This window comes from Panthera leo, chromosome B4, assembly GCF_018350215.1.
Source record: "Panthera leo isolate Ple1 chromosome B4, P.leo_Ple1_pat1.1, whole genome shotgun sequence".
Taxonomy (NCBI): domain Eukaryota; kingdom Metazoa; phylum Chordata; class Mammalia; order Carnivora; family Felidae; genus Panthera; species Panthera leo.
The window spans coordinates 115,781,228-115,806,754 of record NC_056685.1 but is presented as its reverse complement, the minus strand read 5'-3'; the positions used below and the strand labels follow the sequence as shown (position 1 = coordinate 115,806,754).

The following is a 25,527-nucleotide window of genomic DNA, read 5'->3' as shown; positions in this document are numbered from 1 at the left end:
AAAACCGGCAAGTCACAAGATGAGGTCTTTTCACATTGCCTAAGAGTCTTCAGTGGCAAAAACTTAAAAATCTAGCTCAATAGACCTGTAATGAAATACAAGAGAATGTATAATTGTTGAAGTTTTAGTTGAAAAAACACTTAAAAATGTTAATTCTTTTTACTTATGTTCTAAGAAGCCTGGAACAGTGGTTAGAGCATAGTCTTCTCCATCAGACTGGAGTGACAGTGGATAATTCTTCTTGTCTGTAATAAAGGGATGATGATTCCTATTTCACAGGGTTGTTTTGAGGTTTAAATAAAATACATATATGAGTAGTAACCATTTAAGAACTCTGCAACTGGTAGGTTACTCTGAATGATTCTGGGACCATTCATTAATTTAGGGAACGCAAACATTTTGTCATTCTGTTCACCAAAATCAATTTTACATAAAGAATTGATATAACATGAAAAATCAAGGAAACCTGTCTTTTCTTAGGATTAAAACACTAAAACTAAAAACCATAAAAGAAGAATTAAAATTTCATTAAAGGATTCTGTCAATAGGCCATAGAAGGCAATTGAAAGGACTCTCATTAGGTTAGGATGGGATAATTTGAACATTGAAAAAAATAACGCATTTAAACATAGCAAATATATAAAAATCTTTGAATTTAAAATGGTACTTAAAATTCATCTGTCACCATTAGAGGTTACTAAGGGCATTGGCTCATTGCTCTAAAAATTGATAAAAGGAAGAACAATCAAGCACTTACCTGCCTTTCGTACAGAAATTGTATCTCTGGATAGTCAGAGTTAAGGAAAGAAAATTCTTTTTGACAAAATAATTATAGCTAATTAGTGAATAAAGAATAAATATGTCATTAACAAAAATGAAAACTAAAGACAAATGGGAAAATATACAATGTATACCAAAAGCCAATATTATCTTAGTAAAGAGATTTTTCACCTACCTGGTCCCTGGTATTTAACACATTTAACAAAGTGGCTGGTAATAGTTGGTATCTAGGAATTCTGTTCAATAATACATTTACTTTTTTTCTCTTTTCAGTAATAATTTTAATACATTCTATACAATTTTTGTTTGTATAGTTTAAGTTCTGGAAATTGTCAGGATTTTAATACTAAAAAGAACTTAAAAGATCATCTAATATCCTTTTACAGAGGAAGGGATTGTTGATGTGAATAGATTAGTCATTAAGTGCAGTTTTTGGTTTTAATGTAATTTTTGTGTATAAACATTTCCTAGGGAATGTACCTGATGTTTTTAAATTTATATTTTCCTCAAAAGTTTCTAAAACCTCAAAGCTCTTTGGTTTTACTTTCTAGGTTTCATTCATCTTAATTAGAGTTCTTTACTTTTGGCACTTTATAATCTAGAATTGGGTATTTCAGACTCAAATGTTCACCAGTACCAGTTTGCAGATTTTAATCTTTTTTGTTTGTTTGTTTGTTTGTTTTTTTGTTTTTAAGGCTGAATCATGTCAGGGAGATTTAAGTACATTGGCCAGTGTGGTTACATCATTGGCAAACCTTGGAAAAAGTAAAGATCTTTCTCAGAATAGTAATGAAATATCTATGATTGAAAGCTTAAGTAATGGTGATACCTCTTTGTGTGAATTTCATCAAGAAATGCAGACTAATGGTGATGTTTCAAGGTAAGGTCTGTTTTGATCTTTTAAAAACATTTTTTTTTTTTTTAACATTTATTTATTTTTTGAGACAGAGACAGAGCATGAGCAGGGGAGGGTCAGAGAGAGAGGGAGACACAGAATCCGAAACAGGCTCCAGGCTCTGAGCTGTCAGCCCAGAGCCCGATGCGGGGCTCGAACTCACAGACCGCGAGATCATGACCTGAGCCGAAGTCGGACGCCCAACTGACTGAGCCACCCAGGCGCCCCTGTTTTGATCTCAGTTATTAGTATTTCTTACAGTATTTTTTATGTTTTTCTTTAAGTCTATTTATTTATTTTGAGAGGAAGAGATAGGCAGAGAGAGGAGAGAGAGAATCCCAAGCAGGCTCCGCACTGTCAGCATGGAGCCCAATGTGAGGCTCAGACTCACGAACCACGAGGTCATGACCCGAGCTGAAGACGGGAGTCGGGCACTTAATGGACTGAGCCCCCCAGGCACCCCACAATATTTTTATGTTGAATACCGTTTACAGAAGTTTCAGAAAACAGATATTTCTATTAGACTTACAAAATTTAAAGCATAGTAAGTTTTAACTGAATGAACTACATTCAGTGTAAAATGTTATCTAGCAGGTTGCATTCTAAATAATGAGCAATAGGGGCGCCTGGGTGTCTCAGTCGGTTAAGCGTCCAACTTCGGCTCAGGTCACGATCTCATGTCCGTGAGTTCGAGCCCCGCGTCAGGCTCTGGGCTGATGGCTCAGAGCCTGGAGCCTGCTTCCGATTCTGTGTCTCCCTCTCTCTCTGCCCCTCCCCAGTTCATGCTCTGTCTCTCTCTGTCCCAAAAATAAACGTTAAAAAAAAAAAAATTTATAAAAAAAAAATATATAATGAGCAATAAATGAATATTATAAGATTAGAAATGTAATCATAAAACTTAGGAATTTTTCTTTTACTAAAGATGATAATCTGGGTCTGACATTTCAGTTATTTTATTTTCTGTGTATTTAAACATTTGTCTTACCCCAGGCAGTCATGTTCATTTTCCCCACCACTTTCTAATGATGAAAATAGATTTAAAAGACTTGATTGAGGGGTGCGTGGGTGGCTCAGGTCTTGATCTCAGAGTTGTGAGTTCAGGCCCTGCATTGAACTCCACGCTGGGCATGGAGCTTACTTAAAAATAAATAAATAAATGACTTCATTGAATAAACTACAATTTTAAATTATGCTTCAGGAAACTTGTATCAGAATTCTGTTTTTCATTCTCTTGATATTAATACATGAGATGTAGAACCCAGATCTCTTCAGGCTTTTTTACACTGCTCGTTATCTAAATGTTGAGGAAATTGCACTTAAGAGTCTCAATAAGTACTTTGTTGAACCTGAAATCTTAAGAAACTCTAAAAGGCCTCTCGTCGAAAAATATGGAGGGCTATTTTAAGTAATTATTTGCTAACATTAGTTCATTATTTGCCATCGTAATCTCAAATTCTTACAGTTCAGATGTAGCTGTGTTAACACAATTTTAAAATATTCTCTGAATTTTTAAATAAAATCTAACTTTGTGTCGTGTAGAATATAGTAAAGTTGACATAAGTTCTTGCCCTTGTTCTTTCTAAATAACTTCTGTACCGTAAATGGGCTAATATCTTGTACTATCATATGTATAACATAACATATAACATAAAAGCATATTTTTAGACCAAAGTATAAGGGTTTTTCCTCATAATTACATAAGATTTCTTAAAGACTTTAGTTCTCTGATAATACATTAATATAGTTTTTCATAGTATACATATTGAAATTTAATTTGTTGCTTTTGGAGACAATCATAGCTATCACTGAAATAGAGTACTCAGTGCTACTCCAAAGGTTTGTTTTCTAAACTCTTTTTTTAAGGCCTAAATCTTAATTCCAGAATTTTATGTAGAATTTTTATTTTATTGTGGAGATTGGCCACACTCACAGCATCTGATGTTTCCTTATAGGGCATTTGATACTCTTGCAAAAGCATTGAATCCTGGAGAGAGCACAGCCTGTCAGAACGCAGTAGAAGGCATGGAAGGAAGCGTACACCTAATTGCCGGAGACTCAAGCATAAATTACATCGAAAAAGAGGGGCCACTTCTCAGCGATTCACACGTAGCTTTCAGGGTATTTCCATATATTTTTTATGTAATTTTTATGTTGTGTTACCATTTTGATTTTAATCTTCCTTTCAGAAATCAAAGTATATTTGTTGTGCTTTTAAAGTCAGAAATATTCCTGATAGAATTCAAAATAGCAGCTAAAACATACACATCTGACTCTATAAAATAATAGCTCATTAAAGCATCCTGTTTATAAATCATGGTTATAATATCGTTTCATGATTTTAAGTCTATAAAAGCTAGGTTTTAGAACATTTAGACATAAATTTTGGGTGTTGCTGTTGTTGTTAACACTAGTATTGTCATTCATGATGTATTGAATACCCTGGTTTTGTTCAGTGCCCACCTCCTACTACTTTAGTGCAAAGCCATATGTAAGACCCAGAGAGAACTCCATTATTATGTATTGCCCCAATTAGCTAGCTTTCAGTATTATTTTAAGAAGGTAAAAATTAGTTAACACATTTTAACTTTTGGCTTTTAACCATTTTGGAGGAGGTACATTTGTAGTTCCTTTTTTTACTCTCCTAAATACATGTAGGATGGAAACAATACATGTAGAATATTAGAAAATAATTTTGTAGTGTTTGATTTGTCATGCAGATAATGTTGGGACTACAGCTATAGCAATACTAACCATTGAGGCCCTACATTAAGATCTTGATGTTTTGATCCCTCCATTTTAACCATTCTTTATCTTTACTAGCTATGAGTACTGTTAAAAAATCATATGCAAAGTGATTTAAAGCAATCATAGCAAGTCCTGGAATATCTGAAGGAAATTGCTACTAACTTTACTGTAGATTATAAGTTTCCATGGATTTCTAATGAAAATGTACACAGTTATCAAATAAATGTTTGTGTGACTGGTAGAAATAACACAAATCTAGCATTGGCTAAAACTGCATATTTTAAAATTTACATTTATAAAATTTGATTTGGTAGAAATAGCCACAGAGAAAACTCACAGTGACTTAATAATTGCTGTAACTTTATATAATCAGTAAAACATATCAGTGAAACCAATCTTCATGTAAAATTTTACCAAAGATAATCTATATGAAAAAAATTAGAAATGCTTTATTTGTACTGTAAACAAAAACTTCTTATGGGGACTATTAAAAATTACAATAGGAATAATCAATGCTATCCTTAAAAAATTATAGCAGGAGCTATGGACAAAGGTGGAGCAAAGCAAAACTGATTTTTTCCACATTGCTCTTTTTTTTTTTTTTTTTTTTTTTTTTTCTGAGAGAGAGAGCAGGTTCCACGCTGTCAGCACAGAGCCTGACTTGGGGCTCCATCTCACAAACCATGAGATAATGAAGTGAGCTGAGATCAAGAATCTGATGCCTAGGGGCGCCTGGGTGGCGCAGTCGGTTAAGCGTCCGACTTCAGCCAGGTCACGATCTCGCGGTCCGTGAGTTCGAGCCCCGCGTCAGGCTCTGGGCTGATGGCTCGGAGCCTGGAGCCTGTTTCCGATTCTGTGTCTCCCTCTCTCTCTGCCCCTCCCCCCTTCATGCTCTGTCTCTCTCTGTCCCAAAAATAAATAAAAAACGTTGAAAAAAAAAAAATTAAAAAAAAAAAAAAAAAAGAATCTGATGCCTAAGCAACTGAGCCACCCAGCCCCCCCCCCCACCATTGCTCTTTCTTATTCTAAATAAAATACCTGCTTTTGTCATCTTAGTTTTATTTTCTACCTTTGGATTTAAATGGGAAGAAAGGGTGGGTAAAAGGAAGAAGATTACAAGGAAAAAGTGTATAGAAATGTAGAAGTAGTCCTTTTTTTACTGTTGTTGGTCCTCAAAATTTTCCTTTCAAATATTTGATATGGACAGACAAATTAGGCAAATTAGAACTTTTTTTTCCTCTCTCCAGAATCGGTTTTTTTCTGTGCAGTTTTTGACCTGCTGTGCTCAGTATCCTCAGAATAAGCACTGAAATTTCTTGCTCCCCAGACAAAAAACAGCTCCTTTTTTTTCTGATTCTTGTTTGCAGACTTTGTGAAAGTCTTGTTTGCAGATTTTCCGTTTTCCCACACTTCCCAGCTCAGCACTTTGTCATGGTTGGCTTTCTCATTGAGGTTTTATGGTCATGAGTTTCAAAACCTGACATCTGTAATCAGAAACTCACTTAATCTCTTAATGTCTGGGCTAAGTAACATTTTGTTCCTGTCTTGCATTTTTATGTACTGTGTAGTTTGCAGCGTGCTTTCATGTGTGCATTGTTAAGGTTCGGATTTTTATTGTCATTTTGTGAATGAAAAACGATTTGGAGGTTTTCAGAGTCTTATTCAAAGCAATCAAAACAGAAAGGAGAAATAGTCTAATAATGCAACTTGGATTTTGGTTCCAGAGAATCTAAGACAATAGAAATATTTAACATTTTTATTAAACTCAGTTTTTGGTGTGATTTCGTGTACTTTATTCTTGATTCTTGCATTGTGATTACACAAAGAATCAAGGTGGATAGAATTTGCAGTTAGAAATAAGTGTGTGAGGCAGAGGTAGGTGATTTTCAAAACTGTTCTCTGCTCTGTATCATCTCAGTATGAAAATCACAATCCTTCTGGTCACCATGTTTGATGTTTAGGAGTCATCATTCTCCCCCCCCCATCCTACTCCCCTCCATTCCCTAGTTGAATCCTAACTATTCTTTTGTTTTAATTTCTCCCTTCCTCTTCATTTTTATCACCATATTTCAAGGCCTTTTAAAATTTCTTACTTAAACTGTTACAGTAATATTTCTGCTTCCAGTCTCTTCATCTTGTCCTGTGCCCTGGTAGCAAAGTGATGTGTGTTAAAAATCAATCCTGTTATGTTACTCTGCTACCCAGCAAGCCTTCTTTAGCTTCCCATTACCCATTTGAGATCCAAGCTCATGACATTTTAGGACGTTCCACATTCTGATTCTGTTGCCTGTCATTTCTTAGGCGTGCCATCCCTTTTTTAGCCCTTTCTATAGCTTATTTTGTTTCCATTTTATTCTTATATTGAGACTTGAGCACTTAACTTCATACCTCACAATGAAATCTCAGTTGGGGTGCCTGGCTGGCTCAATTGGTAGAGTATGTGACTCTTGATCTTGGGGTTGTCAAGATCTCAGCGAGTGGTTACTGAATTATAATATTATAATGTGTAATCCAGGGTCACACAACTAATTAGTGACTGCTGGGAAGTAGAATTCAGATCTCCTAACTCAATTCAAACGATGTTTTAAAAGCTATCATTTAGCCTATTATCAGAATTACAGAAACTACTAGAAAGATAATTGTAGACAAGGAACTTCTAAAATGAGTAGCCTAGTTGATGTCAACAGTTTTAAAAATCATCTCAATATATTAAATGTGAATAAATTCAATGTGTATGATTCATTTATAAACCTAAAATTTCATAGGCATTTTTGGGAATCTCTTTAACATCTTTATAGTAGAAACTTATCTTCTCTATATAGAGGAAGATATCTTTGTCTTTGCAATTTAAAAGACTTGTCAAATAAATTCTTGTTTCTTCAGCCATAACTGACTGATTCATAATGCTAGAGGTATATCTTGCTTTAAGAAAAGTAAGTATGTGAAACAGATATAAGATATGTCTTCTCTTTATGACACAACATGGCAGTACTTTAAATAGTGAATTCCTCTAATTTATATTGCAAATGATTTCAATTTTCTGATTAAAGCACAAAAAATTCTCAACATTACCACCACTATTGTATCAATCGAGGTCCATCTGTATCTTTTAGCCCTTATATCTAATTTTAGTACTGTAACTATTTTACCTTTTTTAAAGTGATTTTAATCTATTTGTTTTGTTTAAACAATTACTGTTTTGCATCTTACACCTCCCCCCCTAAAACTAGTAATCATTGGTAATTCCCCTAATCTTTCAGGCTTTTTTCCCCCCTAATCATCTTGGGCAATTCTGAAAAGGTATGATAGTTCCCAGTTTGTGTTTTGTATACTTTTGTGTAGAAACAGTTGCATCCTAATAATTACATTTAAAATGTTTAATATCTGCTTGCCTACAGTTCTCTTAAGAATTGTCTTAAATAATGGCATTTTAATTGACTACTCCAGTAAACATTTCTCAAGCATTTAAAAAATATTCTTGGGGTTCCTGGCTGACTCGGTCAATGGAGCATGCAATTCTTGATCTCAAGGTTGTGAGTTTGAGCCCCATGTTGGGTATAGAGATTACTTTAAAATATTTTTTTAATAAATACAGACAGACATGCATACATACATACATACATGAATTCATTCTTCCCATGCATAGAATTTCAACTGTTAATTTCTCTTGTTTTATTAGTTGGCACCATTTGTAAATAGGTAAGCCAATTGTTGATACTAATGAACAAAGGCAGTTCATATTTTTACATTTTTATAAAAATGGAGAACTTTTATATCATTTTAATGAAAACTTCTTGATCATTTGTCATCACAGACAACTTTGAGAATCTGATTAAAGTTATATATCCATTCCCCAGAAAAATACATATGGGTACATCCACCTACCCCACCCCTGCCAAGGTAGCCACTGTTAAGTGTGTGGTAGATTTCCTCCTGTCCTTTTTGTATATACATATGTATGTATGTGCACATACACACACACTGTCCCTCTCTCTTTAACATATATTGGGTCATCTAGAGACTGTTTCACAGTTGTTTCTACTTAGATGTCTGTGAGGTACTTTTTTTCAATGCTATTACATCTCAGTTTATCTCACTAATTTTAATTGTCTACAGAGTAGACTGTCTATAGCATAGAGGATTTTCCTTAGTAATAGAAATTTAGGTTAGTGTTTCTTATGGGTGAAATTACATTTCATTTATAGCAGTGAAAGTGCTCTTTTTTTTTTTTTAGGTTTATTTTGAGAGAGCCCTAGTGGGGAAGGAGCAGAGAGAGAGGGAGAGAGTGAATCCCAAGCATTCTCTGTACTGTCAGCACGGAACCTGACATGAGGCTTGAACCCACAGACCTCATGACCTGAATCAAGATCAAGAGTCAGACACTCAACTGAGTGACCCAGGAGCCCCAAAAGTGCTCTTTAACAAGATTTTCAAAAATACTTTTAGAAGTGTTTTAAATGTGTGTGTGTGTGTGTTTTTAACGTTTATTTTTGAGACAGAGAGAGAGAGACAGAGCATGAATGGGGGAGGGTCAGAGAGAGAGGGAGACACAGAATCCTAAGCAGGCTCCAGGCTCTGAGCTGCCAGCACAGAGCCTGACGCTGGGCTCGAACTTATGGACCGTGAGATCATGACCTGAGCCAAAGTCAGATGCTTAACCGACTGAGCCACCCAGGCACCCCTAGAAGTGTTTTAATGTGGGATCTTTATTTTCAACCGTTGGCGTGCATTTAAAATAACTACCTGAGGGGCACCTGGGTGGCTCAGTTGGTTAAGCATCTGACTTTGGCTCAGGTCATGCACTATCAGTGCAGAGCCTGCATGGGATTCTCTCTCTCCCTCTCTCTGTGCCCCTCCCCTGCTCATGCACTCTCGATCGCACTCTTTCTCTCTCTCATAAATAAATAAACTTTAAAAAATAAAATAAAATCACTACCTAAGGTCAGCAGTACAAACTGACTGTATTATAGCCACAGACACATTTTGTTTTACCTGTAGTTATTAAGTGGGGAGATTTCACACAGGACCTGCTCTTTGAAAAATAGAGCAGGCAGTCTTTAGCCCAAACTGACATATGTTTTCAATGTATGGAATTCGAGTCACAGCTTGCCCTTTATCTGGGAGTAGGCACTGCCCAGATGGCACCAGCAGGCCCAGTTCACTTATTATTCTCCTGATTGTGTAAGATTTAAATTTGTTATTCCCCACAGCCTGAATGAAAGGAATATTTAACATACAAGATTGCTCATTCAACTGAATTTGTGGTATATCATTATTAATAAAGGAAGAGAAGAAAAAAAAAAAAAGCACATTGTTAGACCAAGACAGAAAGTAACTTAAAAACGCAACCAGAAGGGCGCCTGGGTGGCTCAGTCATTTAAGCGTCCGACTTCTGCTCAGGTCATGATCTTGCGGTTCATGAGTTCGAGCCCCACATCAGGATGTCAGGCTCTGTGCAGATACCTCAGAGCCTGGAGCCTGCTTGGGATTCTCTGTCTCCCTCTCTCTGCCCCTCCCCTGCTCACACTCTGTCCCTCTCTCTCAAAAATAAACATTAAAAAAAGTTTTTTTTAATAAAAACACCACCGAAGAATATCACGATTGATATTAAGTAGGATTCTGCTTATCTAAATACTGCTTTGTAAGCAGCTATGATCTACTCATTCTAAATCCTGTTTTTAGCTGTAAAATTCAGTGACTTGGATTATTTCAAGATTTGCCTTTGGTGACTATATCAAGCTTATGTGATATGTTTATATTTTTCAAAGAAATTATAATTTAGAACTGTCATAAGATCATTTACCTCAGTCCCTGTTCACGCTAGCTCACCATGCCTTCTCCTATGCCTGAGTACCTGAATGTGCACTACATTGGGGAGTCTGCTTCCAGACTGCTGTTCTTATCAATGCATTGGGCACTTTCGATTCCTTCCTTCCAGGCTCTAGGGTAAGTGTTTTAAAGTCCTTGAGTATAAATGTGGTTTTATAGCACAAATATACACTAAGCAAGAACTTTTTTATTGGATGGATTTGCATTAAGGGAAGAAAATGGTGTAACATTATAACTTAAAGTTTTGTTATTTATATGACAAATTATGGCAATTAGTATTATATTATTTTTTATGTAGGAACGGTATCCATGTTTCATAATTTGAGTTAATAATTCAAATGAAATGTGTGCAGTGGAGCTGATAAATCATGGCCAGCATTTGAAATAGGCCATCTTTGACCTGAAGATTGGGAGGCTGTAGGTATGTCTTGGGCTGTTGTTTCCCTCCCACCCCCTGTTTAGTGTTCATCTCAGGCATGTTAATAAGGAGCTGAAACTTGCGTACAGTGAATATGTTTAAAAGTAGAAAAAGTTGTTTTCCAACTGTGGTTACAAAAAGTGGGGAAGGGGAAGAAAATGTAAACCCCATAGTACCACTCTGATAATTTAGAAGTACCTACCACTGAGGAACATATCAATAATCTGTATTCCATCAATATTACCTAAAATTTGCCAGGCTTATTTAGATTGCTTTAAAGTAACTAGTATGAAGAGACAAAGAGACCATGGAAAAATAAGCTCATAGTTAAAAAAGTGTTTTTCTAGTCACAGGACCTTATTCACCAATATGATTTTGTAAACAATACACTTTCATATCCTATACATCTGTTCTCCCATTTGCCAAATAGGAGTAATGACTTCCCATCCTTTATTCTTAAAGAATATTTTTTAATATAACTAAGAAGCATATCTCAGTCATGACTTTAAAAAACATACGTAGAGGGGCACCTGGGTGGCTCAGTTGTTTGGGCATCCAACTTCAGCTCAGGTCATGATCTCACATCTCGTGAGTTTGAGCCCCGCGTCGGGCTCTGTGCTGACAGCTTGGAGCCTGGAGCCTGCTTCCAATTCTGTGTCTCCCTCTCTCTCTCTGCTCCTCCCCTGCTCACAAGCTGTCTCTCTCTCAAAAATAAATAAAGATTTAAAAAAAACAAAAGCATACATAGAAACCCCACCATAATTTGGTTTATAATTTAGTGTTGGATATACCATAAGTTAAATCACAGTACTTAACTAATACAATTACATAGATTGAAAGCCGGATTTAAATGGTTAACCTTTAAGGGGCGCCTGGGTGGCTCAGTCGGTTGGGCGTCCAACTTCAGCTCAGGTCACGATCTCGCGGTCCCTGAGTTCGAGCCCCGCGTCGGGCTCTGGGCTGATGGCTCAGAGCCTGGAGCCTGCTTCAGATGCTATGACTCCCTCTCTCTCTGCCCCTCCCCCATTCATGCTCTGTCTCTCTCTGTCTCAAAAATAAATAAGACGTTAAAAAAAAATTAAAAAAAAAAACAACTGTTGTTAGCCCTTTCTCTCAAAATAACAGAGTTTTCAGAATTACTTCAGTCTTTTTTAACAAAAAATTAAAATATATAAATTTACATATAACACCATTGATCTTATAACACTGTTGATCTTAAGTACTTCTGTTAAATTAAGTTTGATTATCCTATGGAAACATTCTCCAAATGTTAAAGAAACCAAAAATAAAGCCTGAGATTTCCAATCATAATACAATTTTACATTGGCAGCCACATTTCCCTGTGACCTGTACTGAAAATTGGTTTCAATGTAACAGCCACAGGATTCCTTGCAATTAGAATTAACCATTGGTATAGTATTTGAGGCCATTAATTGCTACAGAAACTCTTAACTATACGCATCTAATTTGTAATTTGATTTAATCAGATGGAAGAAGGCTAGGTACTAATGGTGGAAAATCCTGTTGTGTGGTAATAAACACTACTCTGAATCTCCTAGAAACTGACATTCGTTGCATTTTTATTTATAGACACAAAATTTGGAAACAAAGCCCTATACAGACAGAAACAGATAAGCAACATTAATCATTTTCTAAACGTTGAGTTTGTGTTGATAACTTACTTGAATGGAAGGAAACAGTAGTTTCAAGAATCTTAAACAGTAGGTGGTTAATACTGTTTGTATTTTATAGTACTTTATGCTTTACAAGGATATTACTTTTCTGTTACAAGATTTGAAGTCTCAGTACTTACAGGAATTCAGTTGTTTTTCACTTCTATCTGCATAATTTAGATGACTACACAGTAGTAGGTTCAGTTATGGGCACTTGGCATGATTTGTCAGCAGTCCCGTCTACCTAGATTCTTGTCATATAACCAAAAGTTCTAAACCATCACTATTTGCTATAGGAGATTTTATTTGCTGAGTAACTCAAGAAACCTTCCATTAAATGCTGAGCCTTAAAGTTGAATCTTTTTAAATCCCGCTGAAACAAAGTAATGTTTACTATGGCTGTGGGTTTAAAACCAGTTCTATTGCCCTATCACGGACTACTTTTCTCTAAGGACCATGCCTTCCTTTCAAACAAATGCTGCTAGGTAAAGTACAATGCCTTGGGTTTATTTGTGAAGAAGACAAATGGTTATGTTATCCCCGGGCATAAGTGACTTCCAAAGTCCTGTTACTTTATCAAAATAAATAGTGTAAACGATGATCTGATCTCTAATTATGAGTACTATGTACATATTTTAATGAACTTAACAGTATAGTACAATAGTTAGAGACAAGTACCTCTACCTATTTGTAAAAGAAGTTGACCCACTTACTGTTATGCAACCTAGTGTTTTTATTTATCAACACGGGCATTGCTTTTGGTGTACCTGATACATTAATTACTTCTGTCCAGCTCCTTTTGCTTTTCAAAGGAAAGATGTTTTGAAAATAGGTACTATTATGTGATTATAATAATCATTTGTTTTTAACTGAAGAAAGTTGACAGCAAACATGCCCTTACCATCACAAAATATTAACTATAAATGGGGAGTCTACTGTGAAATTGCACTTTAGCATCTTACTTGCTAAAATTTGTTGTGAATTACACAAAAACATAGACTTTGAACACCTGAACACCTGGGTTCAAATGCTGGATTTATTTATCTGCTAGCTTTGCTACTTAATTAACAGCTCCATTTCTGCATCTGTAAATTAGAAGCAGAAATGCTTTCTTGCTGGATAGACTACTTAGCTTAGAATGATGAATGTAAATTACCTGACCCAGTACTTTGCAGTACTGCTGCAAAGTAGATTATCAGTGCTCATTTTCCTTCGTTCTTTCAGGAACTTCCTTTTAAAAAGGACTTCCTGTTTTCCTTTCCTAATGAACTTTCTGAAAACATATTTGAAAAGCATGGCTAACTATAATACAAGGATATTTTGGGTTTTGTTTTGGATGAAGATGTAAATATAGATATCTTTCCAGAATTAATCTCCATATTTAGCTCTTTTCCTTTGGAAACAAAATAATATGGCTTATTTCTCAATTGCCACTTATCATTTTTCCCTTAAGGTATTCAAAACAATTTTGTTATTCCTCACCCTCTGCAAAGTTACTCCTTAACCTTTTCTCTGAATCTCCTACGACAATGTCAAAGTACTTTCTTAGTACTAGGTATAGCACAGGCCAGTAAGAGCTTTGATTTTCTTTTTTTTTTTTTTTTTTTTTTTTTTTTTTTTTTTTTTTTGGTCTGTTGGCTGTATTCATTTTCCTTTCTTGTGTCCACTAATTACTTTGGTTAACTGTTTCCTCTTGGAAACTTCAGAATCAGGCGCACTTGGTGACTCAGTCAGTTAAGCATCCAACTCCACATGGCATGTGGGATCAACCCCCCCTATTGGGCTCTGCTGAGAGCACAGAGCCTGCTTGGGATTCTCTCCCTGTCTTTCTGCCCCTCCCCCACATGCACTCTCTCGCAAAATAAATATTTTAAAAGAAAATAAATAAAGATAAAACTTCAGGGGGTGCCTGGGTAGCTCTGTTGGTTAAGCATCAGACTCATGATTTCAGCTCAGGTCATAATGTCATGGTTCGTGGGATCAAGATCAAGCCTCATGTCAGGCTCTGTGCTGTTAGCACAGAGCCTGGTTGGGATTCTCTCCCTCTCTCAAAATCAATAAATGAACAAAAAAATAAATACTGGAGTATAGAAACATAAAGTAAAATTTCATTCTCCAGAGATAACTAACCCCAATATTAACAGTTTGGCATCCTACCGCATCTTTTCCACGCGGAAATAATAATCATATATATACTTACATATCATATGCTTTGCCTTTCTTTTTACACTTAGATGATGGATTTCTTCCTATGTCAACACATGTAAATTTATTCTTAGTGGTTGCCTAGTATTCCCTTTTACAGGATTTATTATTTACGTACTTATTCCTTATTAGTAGACATTTAGGTTCTTGCTAGTTTTCTTTGTTATTCTATCCACTGCTACAATAAGCATTGTTGCATTGTATGTATACTTTTGCCTGCTTTGAGTAGTTCTATAAAATATGTTCTTACAAAAGGAGTTGCTGAGTCGAAGAGGTTGCTGAACCTATAGAAAAATAGGTTCTATTTTTTTGAAAGATAGGTACTATTAAATTGTCCTCCAAAAAGATGTTGAGCCAGTTAATACATCAGCAGTGCTTGTGTGAGAATGAATTCTTATTTTCTCATACCCTCCTCAATTCTGGATTTTATCCTTGTTTTCTGATACATGAAAATAGTATTTTGTTCTCTTTTATTTTGTTCGATTTTAAGATTGAAATTTTACATCATTTTTTATATGGACATTTGAAAATACTGATTTTCTTTTTATTTAAACTTCACTTTCAAATAAATTTTGATTTGCAAAACAAATTGGCACTGCCCTACATGTTTTTGTTTTTTAAGTTCTTTCCCAGCTTTCTCTACTCACATGTCAGCCCTTCAGACAGACCTCTAGCCACCTTATCTGAACACTCCCCATTTTTTGATGCATCATCCTATTATAGTAATGGAGAATTTTTATTACCTGAAACTAACTTAATGTGTGTATAACTATATGCATGTGTGTATAATATTTATATAAAATATGTGAAATAATATTTCTTTACTATGTTTATCTTTTTCATGGAGGCAGACTTAATCCATCCTATGTATTGCTATTTTTCCATTGCCTTGAATACTACCTGGCATATACTTTATTTTTTGCCCTACTCACCTAACTCTAACTCTATTTTTTGCCCTACTCAACTAACTCTTAAGTTTGCATCTTGTAGTAACTGAGCAGGGTGTAGGACATACAGTGTCTCTTCATTTTATATAGTTAAGCAGCTGAGACCTGAGAATCTTATTAGCCAGATTTCAAATGGATAATCAGTGGATGATGTAGGTTTAAAAACCTTGGTTGACTTCTATTCCAATATTTTTTTCTACTCCCTCATGCTCTTGAAATTTCTTATTCAGAAGTTCAGGAAAGGACCTTATTTTCATTATTCCTAGTAAAATCCTCGTTATCTCATTTAAAAAAAAAATTGCAGTTGGGGGGCACCTGGGCGGCTCAGTCAGTAAGCATCCAACTTCGGCTCAGGTCATGATCTTGTGGTTTGTGAGTTTGAGCCCCGCGTCAGGCTCTGCGCTGACAGTTCAGAGCCTGGAGCCTGCTTTCGGATTCTTTGTCTCCCTCTCTCTCTCTGCTCCTCCCCTACTCACACTCTGTCTCTCACAAATAAATAAACACTAAAAAAATTTTGTTTTTAAATAAAACTAAATTAAAAATAAAAAATTTTTTAACATTTATTTATTTTTGAGAGACAGAGCATGAGCAGGCACCCCTAGGTATCTCATTTATAGGGATACTAATATCCTATCTGAAACATACAGAACAAACCATTTCTCCCAGGAAGTTGGTTGCTTACCTATCATCAAATCATTCTAGTTACCCTTACATAAAAAAGCACTTACCTGAATTTAAACCGAAAGAAAACTTGGGAGAGTTTTTAAGTGTATGCTTTTGCTTTTAATATTTTTAAAAATAATCTATATTCCATCTGTTTCCATGAAATGTGGGATTAAAGCCCTAACTTTTAGTTTGCAATACTACCTACAACTGTTCTTATAAACTGGCTGATTAATTAGTAAGCTAGCTAATATTTAAATTTATAAGCCTTCCTCATCAGTTGCTATTCATTATATAAGACAGAATTGACCAGGTCCATGCCCAGTTGGTCCTTCTAGAATAATTTTAGTTAAGTAATATTTTATTTTTAAATAGATGAATCAGTTGTAAAGTTTATAAAATACATATTAATATCTGATATGTGTTGTGTTTATTTTAATAGGCAAGAAAATAGCATATCTTTGGTGAAAGCTTATTGGAATGAACTTTTTACTCTTGGTCTTGCCCAGTGCTGGCAAGTGATGAATGTGGCAACTATATTAGCAACGTTTGTCAATTGTCTTCACGGTAGCCTTCAGCAAGGTAAGGAGCATTTTATTTATTTCCTTTTCTAGGAGATAAGAGGAGGGGAGAGCATCAGTTTTATAAAGTAGAAGTTAAATATCTGATTAATGTTTTAGGTACCAGCACCCTTTTTGCGTGAGATAATTTCTACATTTTGATAAATTCATCCATTAATCACCCAAAAATATTTTCAAATCAGAGCACAACAAAATTGTTCATTGGGATATATTCTCTCACTTAAACAGTCCCAGAACAATCTTGACTCTCTTTCCTTTTCTTTAAATTTTTTTTTTTTTAACGTTTATTTTATTTTTGAGACAGAGAGAGACACAGCATGAACGGGGGAGGGGCAGAGAGAGAGGGAGACACAGAATCGGAAGCAAGCTCCATGCTCTGAGCCATCAGCCCAGAGCCCGACGCGGGGCTCGAACTCGCAGACCGCGAGATCGTGACCTGTGACCTGAGCTGAAGTCGGACGCTTAACCGACTGAGCCACCCAGGCGCCCCTCTCTTTCCTTTTCTTGATGCCAAGATGATTACAGCTTTCATTTATTTGAGGAGATAGGCAGTCATTGATTTACAAATGTTTAACTTCAGGTTGGCTTGTGACTAACCACAAGCATGCCCCATCCTCAAATGGGAAGAACTGCTTTTTGCATTCAGGAATAATTTACAAATTGGGAGTCATGTGATATTTCCTTAGCATGTTTTACATTATTTTTATTTAGTTATTTTTTTTGAGTGCCAACTCTTTTGTGTGTGTGTGCTTTTTTTTAATTTTTATTTTTTAGTTTTTAAAATTTACATCCAAATTAGCATATAGTGCAACAATGATTTCAGGAGTAGATTCCTTAGTGCCCCTTACCCATTTAGCCCATCCCCCCTCCCACAATCCCTCCAGTAACCCTCAGTTTGTTCTCCATATTTATGAGTCTCTTCTGTTTTGTCCGCCTCCCTGTTTTTATATTATTTTTGTTTCCCCTCCCTTATGTTCATCTGTTTTGTCTCTTAAAGTCCTCATATGAGTGAAGTCATATGATTTTTGTCTTTCCCTAATTTCACTTAGCATAATACCCTCCCTCCAGTTCCATCCACATAGTTGCAAATGGCAAGATTTCATTCTTTTTGATTGCCGAGTAATACTCCATTGTGTGTGTGTATGTATGTGTGTGTGTGTGTATATATATATATATATATATATATATATATATATATATATATGCGCCACATTTTCTTTATCCATTCATCCATCGATGGACATTTGGGCTCTTTCCATACTTTGGCTGTTGTTGATAGTTCTGCTATAAACATGGGGGTGCATGTGTCCCTTCAAAACAGCACACCTGTATCCCATGGATAAATGCCTAGTAGTGCAATTGCTGGGTTGTAGGGTAGTTCTATTTTTAGTTTTTTGAGGAACCTCCATACTGTTTTCCAGAGTGGCTGCAGCAGCTTGCATTCCCATACATTATTTTTAAGTCATCTTCCATTTCCTGTTTGAGGGCAGAAAAATCACCTTAATGTTATCAACAATAGATCCTGCTAGAAGGTAGCACTACATTCCTATCTTACTTATGGACTCCTGGTCTTGATTCATTTCTCATGAATTTGTAATGAGTTATACACAGCCTACCTTCACTAAAGCTGTGGTTGACTAATCAGATGTGTTTTAAACACTATAAATTTTAAAAGTTCTTATAAAACTATTCAACTTTTCTTTTGGTCTTGGTAGTGTTTTTTGCTAGGTATTTGTTTCTATTTTAGTAGTGTTGGTAACTTTTAAAAACTCTAAGCTTAAATTAAATCTTGTTATCAAAATCTGAGTCTTGTAGGCCAGTTTTTCAGGAGGTTATCTTTACAGCTTATCTTCTCAAAGATGTATCTTGAAAGGAAACACTAAATTTGTTGAGGTTTTTGTTTTGTTTACTAACAGCTTGTTTTTTTTCTTGAATGAGCACTATCTGAAGATCATTAATTAGTTTCATCTTTGCAGTGATACAGAATTTTAAACATTTATAGATTGGCTGTATTCAAAACTGGAAATTATTGAGAAGGAAATGTCTTGGGTAAAAATAGATATACATTTTAGCCAAAAACTAGAAGCTTTTGTCTGTTTGTTTTTAATTAAAGATAAAATGTCAACAGAAAGAAGAAAATTATTGATGGAGCACATCTTTAAACTACAGGAGTTCTGCAACAGCATGGTTAAACTCTGCATTGATGGATATGAATATGCCTACCTGAAGGCAATAGTACTCTTCAGTCCAGGTACTACATAAACATTTACTTCTTATTTACCATACAGTGGCTGGGGGTATGGGGAAATGGGAACCCTCATACATTGCTGATGGGAATGTAAAATGATGCAGTTAAAGTGGAAACAGCCCAAGTGTCCATCAACAAATGAATAAACAAAATGTAACATCTACATATCCACATACAGCAGAATATCATTGCGCCATTAAAAGGAATAAAATTCTGATACATGCTACACCATGGTTGAAAACAGTAAGTTAAGTGAAAGAGGCCAGTTACAAAAGATCACATTTTATATGATTCCATTTCTATGAAATGTCTAGAATAAGCAAGTCTGTAGAGACATAAAATAGATTGGTGGTTACCAGGGACTAAGGAGCGAGGAGCATGGAAAGTGACTACTAACAGGCACAGAGTTTCTTTTGGGGTAACAAAAATCTAAAGTGTTCTAAATGTTTTGGGATGATGGTTGCATAACTGTGAATATACTAAAAACTATTGAATTATACACTTTAAATCAGTGAATTTTATGGGTGTTAGACATTTAAGTATGAGAAAGAAAGTTGAAGAAATCATCAAAATGACATAGTTATGGTCACATCAGCATTTGAATTCTTTGGCATATTTTGCTAGGCATCACTAATAGGCAAATGAAAGATGAGTATTGTTTTGTTAATGGGTTAAGCTTCTAAACATCTGATTAGAGTTACCAACAGGTAAAAAAATGTCTCCTGTTTTCCTGACAGTTTCTAGCTTTCACGATGGTAAAATGACAGTAAGTTCAATGATCAATTTCTGAATAAGGAAAATTAACTGTTCTTTTAGATTCTGTTTTTTATTTTGGTATGTATTTCTGTTCCTGTGCATCATAATAAAATTATCTGAGAAAACCTGCTTTTTACACTCAGTGATTCCAATAAGATGATTAAAGCTTTTTTTCTTTTAACCGTTTCTTATAATGTTTCACGTAAGTTAATAATATATATCTACATTTTAATCACAACCAATTTGCCACCTTCATTTTCCTTAAGTTTGAGAGAACACAGATTTGATACAATGTAATTTTATTTTATTAAATATTCTCTTTTTTTTTTTTTTTTTTTTTTGAGAGAGAGAGCACATACGGGAGGGGCAGAGAGAGAATCCTAAGCAGGTTCTACACACTGTCAGCACGGAGCCTGATGTAGGGCTCACACTCACGAACCTTGAGAACATGACCTGAGCCAAAACCAGGAGTCAGACACTTAACTGACTGAGCCACCCAGGTGCCCCGCTCTGTACCTTACTAAATGAGCATTTAGAACTAGGGTAACAATATATTCTTCGATGTTTCAGATCATCCAGGCCTAGAAAACATGGAACAAATTGAGAAATTTCAGGAAAAGGCATATGTGGAATTCCAAGATTATATAACCAAAACATACCCAGATGACACCTACAGGTATCTACAAGTTAAATTAGTTAATTAAATACATCCTAAAATTTTTTGTGACTCTGTTTTTTTTTTTTTTTCCATCCCAAGAGTAATTCAGTGTTTTGGTCACCATGGACCTTTGAAATAGCTAATGCTTGTAAAAGCAATAGTGCATTGTTGTGAGTGATTTACAGGTAGTATTTCACACAATTCTTACAATGCTATAGGGAGACTGAAGAGAGAGGTTAAATAACTTACTCAAGGTTACACATAAATGGCAGGGCCTGCCTGTGAACCCAGGTTGTATAACTCTAGTGCCCAAACTCTGTTTTCTTCAACTGAAATAAGGGATTTTATTAGTAAAAGGGAAAAAATAGGAATGAATGAATAAAAACACCATTCAACTATTTTATAGGTAATTTAGAAATTTGGTTTATGATATTTCTACCAAGGTATTTCTTGATAACATCCTTTGAAAAAAATTTTTGGAAGATCCAACTCAGTTTTTGAAGAGGAACCATCTTGGAGAGTAGTAGTGAAGCACATGGCTTTCAGAGCCAGAATACCAGGCAGGGTTTGACTCTTGACCCTAGCTGTGTGACCTTGGGCAAGTTATTCAACTTCTGTGTTTCAGTTTCTCTATTAAATGTAGGCAGTACCCACATTTTACAATTGGTATAGTGGTTGAATCAGTTCATATATGTAAATAGCCTAGGACAGTGCCTACTACATAGTATGTTACATATATAGTATACATATATGTAATATAATATATAGTATATATATTTATAGTAAGGGCTATATAAATGTGTTTACTAATATTATTCTTAATTTTACATGCTTCAAACTAATAAAAGAATGTTTTGCATAAAATAATTTTTTTACAGGGGTGCCTGGGTGGCTTAGTTGGTTAAGTGTCCAACTTCAGCTCGGGTCATGATCTTGCGGTCCATGGGTTCAAGCCCCACATCAGGCTCTGCTGACAGCTCAGAGCCTGGAGCTTGCTTCAGAGTCTGTGTCTCCCTCTCTCTCTGCCCCTCTTCCACTTGTGCTCTGTCTCTCAAAAATAGACATTTTTAAAAAATAAAATAACATTTTATAGATAGTATGTAATAGATTTATAAGCCAGTTCCACCTTGAAAATCAGCCTTAGTTTATCTAACCGGTTTTCCTACCCTGCTTCCTACCAGCTTTATTGCTGCAGCTCAGCTGTTGGGAACAAACAGGAACTGAGTAATTTGAGGAGGAGAGTATTGGCTACAGGAAGGTGACTTAATCCTGGTTTCAGTTGGTCTCCAATGTTTGTGTTCAAGACCTTAGACTATGGGCAGGATAAACATACCCAAGCTTCTTGGAATGGTTTTTATTGTTGTTGTTGGTTTTGTTGTGATTGCTTTCAGTTTTTTAATGTTTCAAAACTTGTTTTATACCTCATTATACAAATTAAATTGTTCCTCCTCTTTGACATATAGTTTTTGCTGACCTCTCTTCCATTAGGTTCCAGGTGCTTTGACTGATCGCTGGAACTCTTTCTCAGTTTCTTACATTCTGATTTATTTAAAAACAATAAATTATCAGAGCACCTGGGTGGTTTGGTCAGTTAAGTGTCTGACTCTTGATTTCAGTTCAGGTCATGATCTCACAGTCAGGAGATCAAGCCACACATGGGGCTCTGTGCTGACAGCACAGAGCCTGCTTGAGATTCTCTCTCTCTCCCTCTCTCTCTGCCCCTCCCCCTCTTACATGCATATGCTCTCTCTCAAAAATAGACTTAAAAATAATAATAAATTAGCAGCAGTTTTCAACTTATAATATGCCTTCATGCAAGGTATGGGCCTGCCTTTAAGATCCTCAATAGCATAGAAACTGGCAGGGATCATTTCATTAATCTTCATCATAACACAGAGAGATGGCTAACACACATTCACAGAGGTAGGGGAGCAGGTGAATTAAGATTTGAACCCAGTGGTCTTGATTCCATATTCTGTGCTCTTCCCAGTAGTAACTGTTGCCTGCTTTACCATTTCCATTTGTCTTTCTGATTACCATTGAGTCCCATGTGTCCTGATAACACAAAATATTGTTGTTCTTATAACCTCAACTGAGTTTCTAAGCCACTTTTTTTTTTAAGTTTATTTATTTATTTTGAGAGAGAGAGAACATGCACATGGAGGGGTGGGGCAGAGAAAGAGGGAGAGAGACAGAGAGAATACCAGGCAGGCTCTGTACTGTCAGCACAGAGCCCAATGTGGGGCTCAATCCCACGAACTGTGAGATTACGACCTGAGCCGAGATCAAGAGTTGGATGCTTAACCCACCGAGCCACCCAGGTGCCCCAAGTTTCTAAGCCATCCTTAAATGTATAATGTGATCTGTGTTTTAATAACTTAGTTCCATGGTCCATCTGACCAAGTGGAGGCAACACAGTGTAGCAGTTAAGAGCAAGGCTTTCCAGTGAAGTCTGTCAGACTGCACTTATAGCCAGATGATTGTCATGTATTCTGAGGCTTGAGAATACTTAAGTTTTGTTTTGTTTTGTTTTAATGTTTATTCATTTTTGAGAAAGAGGACAGAGCATGAGCAGGGATGGGGAAGAGAGAGGGAGATACAGAATTCAAAGCAGGCTTCAAGTTGTCAGCACAGAGCCTGACGCGGGGCTCGAACTCACAAACCGTGAGATCATGACTTGAGCTAAAGTCGGACACTTAACCAATTGAGCCACCGAGGCGCCCCGAGAATAAGTTTTTATTTTAAGTTTTATTTTAAGTTATTTATTTTAAGTTTATTTTATTTTAAGTTATTTAAGTTTTTATTTTATTTAAGTTTTTATTTTAACTGTTGAAAATTAGAACTTTATTAAATTAGACTTCAACCAGGTACATGCAGAAACTGCTCCTAGTTTTCTACTAAATCTCTTTTTTATTTACCCCTTGTTTTTTCCTTCCCCTTTATTTTTCAGGTTGTCCAGACTACTACTTAGATTACCAGCTTTGCGATTGATGAATGCTACTATCACTGAAGAATTGTTTTTCAAAGGCCTCATTGGCAATGTACGAATTGACAGTGTCATCCCACATATTTTAAAAATGGAACCTGCAGATTATAACTCACAAATAATTGGTCACAGCATTTGAAATCTGAGATATCAGTGTAAACTTACTGTTCTTTCCCGGAACACAAAATGACACCAAATTAAACTAGTTACTTCCAGGGTATCTGGAAATTTTGACTTTAAAGAGTAACCAAAAACCAAGGTGTTTTTATTTTAACTTCTTAAGAATTTTTGAAGTGACTGGGCAGGTATCAGGAATCAGAATTTCCTTTCCTGCCTTATTTAAGTGAATAAGAAATATTATGAATTTATTCTTGGTTAAGAGGACACCTTAAGCTGTCACTTCTTGGCATCTACACTAAGATCTCTTATTATATTTTATCTTATAAAACAAATAAATTAGTCTTTTTTTTTCCAGAATTGTGTTCTATTCATATTTTTCATTATGAACTAGTACAAACACTTAATTGTCAGAAATACCTAAGGAGGATTTCTTTGCATTTTACTCTTAATATATAATCTGTTTTAATTACCACGTAAAAGAAGATTCTTTTATTCTCAGTGGCATAATGATAACATTAGAACCATAGGAAATAATTACTGAATATATATATTTTTTGTCTTTTGTAAATATTATGGTACCTTTAGCATATACCACTCTCATTGCTGGCAATGAGACATAGGCCATTTATGATCTCAAGACTTTTTTTAGTGTTGTATATTATTAGTTACAAGCACTTTTTATTTATGTATGTAGCAGAAAATTGTTTTTGAGAATGAGGTAGGATTCATGTTTTAATATTTTTGGTTTACTGCTATGTTTTAAAGTAGTAGAGACTGAGCCCCAAATGTTTCAGTATTTCAAAATGGATATTAAAATTATTGCTTTTCCATTCCACAAACGGCATTTGACTTCTCTCCCTCTTTCCTGACCTGCATTATAACTTCCTGACCCTTCCGTGAGTTTTAGCCAGTTTCTTTTAGGGCCTTAGAAATACCCAGTTTGTTAAATAATGGATTTCTCATATCCAATCTGTGTTTTCAAGGTGAGTTAAACAATTATTTTAAAGCAAATTGGTAATTTTCAAAAATTTACGTTTTTTAACATGTAAAGGAATATGCACTGATATTTGATATTTCACCCTAAAGGAGGGAAAGCTGTTTTAACAAGAGTATGCACATCAACCTGAAGCCTTGTTGCCACAACAAAACCATTTTAGACTCCCTGGATGCCTTCCACAGTAATGTTTTCCTCAGCAAACCTGATTAACTGTTAAATCTTTCCTTGCTCTGATTGTCATAATGAATTTTGGTTTATCTATTTGTTAATTTTTTAAAAAATATGGAGATTTTATTGCACTCAGAGTACATTTTTATAAAGATTTTTGCAACAGAAGAAAAGCTGAATTTAGGGGAGGATGTGGATTTTACTAATAGTTACTTTATAGTAAATCAGAAGTTTAAAAGTATCAACTTCTAGTCTTTACCAACTTATTAAGGGAAATTTTTTCCCCTATTTTAAATGTAATTTTTATCAACAGTTTTATTTATAATTTATCAACTGGGAAAAACTACATTTAGTATAAAATATTCAAATGGAAAAATCAGTAGGTTTATATCTTTATAAACCCATTGAAGTAAGCCAAGGATTCAGGAAAATAATTCTTTAAAATAATATACTAATGGTTAATTAAGATGCATTTTTCTTTCAGGTATTTTTCCTGAATAAATTTGTAGTTATATTTGGAAGTATTTTTAAAACTCTATTAAAATGTGACCTGCATTAAAAATGTCAATTTATTTGATTTCAGAGTGTTTGGTCATCCATTTGTTTGTTCTGTTAACAAATCTCTAACAGAATTTATTAAAGTACTTCTAGGAAGGGAAATGCATGGAAAACATTTCCATATCCAGTATTTTAGGATTATTTACAACTCAGTTTGAAGACTTTCAGCTAAAACTGCAGATTAACTATTAATTTATTTTCTCTCCTGAAGTCTTAGTAAAATAACACAATGTGTAAAGTGTAACCACACAATGAGAAATGAAACAGGAAACAAGAAATCAAAGGAAAGCAAATTCAGTA

The 25,527-nt window shown here is 35.2% G+C and overlaps 1 protein-coding gene across 9 annotated transcripts in view; it reads left to right on the top strand.

The window, feature by feature from the left end:
- NR2C1 (nuclear receptor subfamily 2 group C member 1) overlaps positions 1–23,752 on the top strand; it is a 46,399-nt gene extending 22,647 nt beyond the window's left edge. For 7 of the 9 annotated variants that reach the window (XM_042947393.1, XM_042947385.1, XM_042947388.1 and 4 more), the window contains 7 exons: positions 1,476–1,660; positions 3,628–3,793; positions 10,245–10,366; positions 16,598–16,737; positions 18,850–18,987; positions 20,311–20,416; positions 23,349–23,752. In XM_042947393.1, coding sequence (XP_042803327.1) covers positions 1,476–1,660; positions 3,628–3,793; positions 10,245–10,366; positions 16,598–16,737; positions 18,850–18,987; positions 20,311–20,416; positions 23,349–23,523 — 1,032 coding nt within the window. In that variant the 3' untranslated portion in view covers positions 23,524–23,752. The remainder of the gene's footprint in view (positions 1–1,475; positions 1,661–3,627; positions 3,794–10,244; positions 10,367–16,597; positions 16,738–18,849; positions 18,988–20,310; positions 20,417–23,348) is intronic. The other 2 variants (XM_042947392.1, XM_042947394.1) reach the window with 2 other exon arrangements.
- The last annotated feature ends 1,775 nt before the right edge of the window (positions 23,753–25,527 follow it).